General features: G+C 74.9%; 1 protein-coding gene across 2 annotated transcripts in view; it reads right to left on the bottom strand.

The window, feature by feature from the left end:
• Nucleotides 1–235, bottom strand: part of CCNY (cyclin Y) — a 127,143-nt gene extending 126,908 nt beyond the window's left edge. For both annotated transcript variants that reach the window (XM_010585443.1, XM_010585451.1), the window contains exon 1: nt 82–235. In XM_010585443.1, coding sequence (XP_010583745.1) covers nt 82–235 — 154 coding nt within the window. The remainder of the gene's footprint in view (nt 1–81) is intronic.
• Between the last annotated feature and the right edge of the window lie 64 nt (nt 236–299).

The following is a 299-nucleotide window of genomic DNA, read 5'->3' as shown; positions in this document are numbered from 1 at the left end:
GCCCGGGGTAGAGCCGTGGCCCCGCCGCAGGGCGGGGGAGGAAGGGAAGGGAAGCGGGGGCTCCCGCCGGGCCGCCCTCACCGTCGATGTTCTCCCGGTCGCTGATGTGCTGCAGGTTGCAGCCCGTGTCCTCCCGGCTCAGCTCGGCCTCGGGGCGGTAGGACTCCAGCCGGGAGTGGGCATTCCTGCGCAGCTTGGGGCTGGAGGAGACGCAGCAGGAGGTGGTGTTCCCCATCTTCTCGGCCCGGCCCCGGCCCCGGCCCCGGCTCGGGAGGAGGCGAGGGGCGGCCGGTCAGCAG

The sequence above is a fragment of the Haliaeetus leucocephalus genome, unplaced genomic scaffold (genome assembly GCF_000737465.1).
Source record: "Haliaeetus leucocephalus isolate CR32 unplaced genomic scaffold, Haliaeetus_leucocephalus-4.0 Scaffold0, whole genome shotgun sequence".
Taxonomy (NCBI): Eukaryota; Metazoa; Chordata; class Aves; order Accipitriformes; family Accipitridae; genus Haliaeetus; species Haliaeetus leucocephalus.
This window is presented reverse-complemented; position numbering and strand designations above follow the sequence as displayed.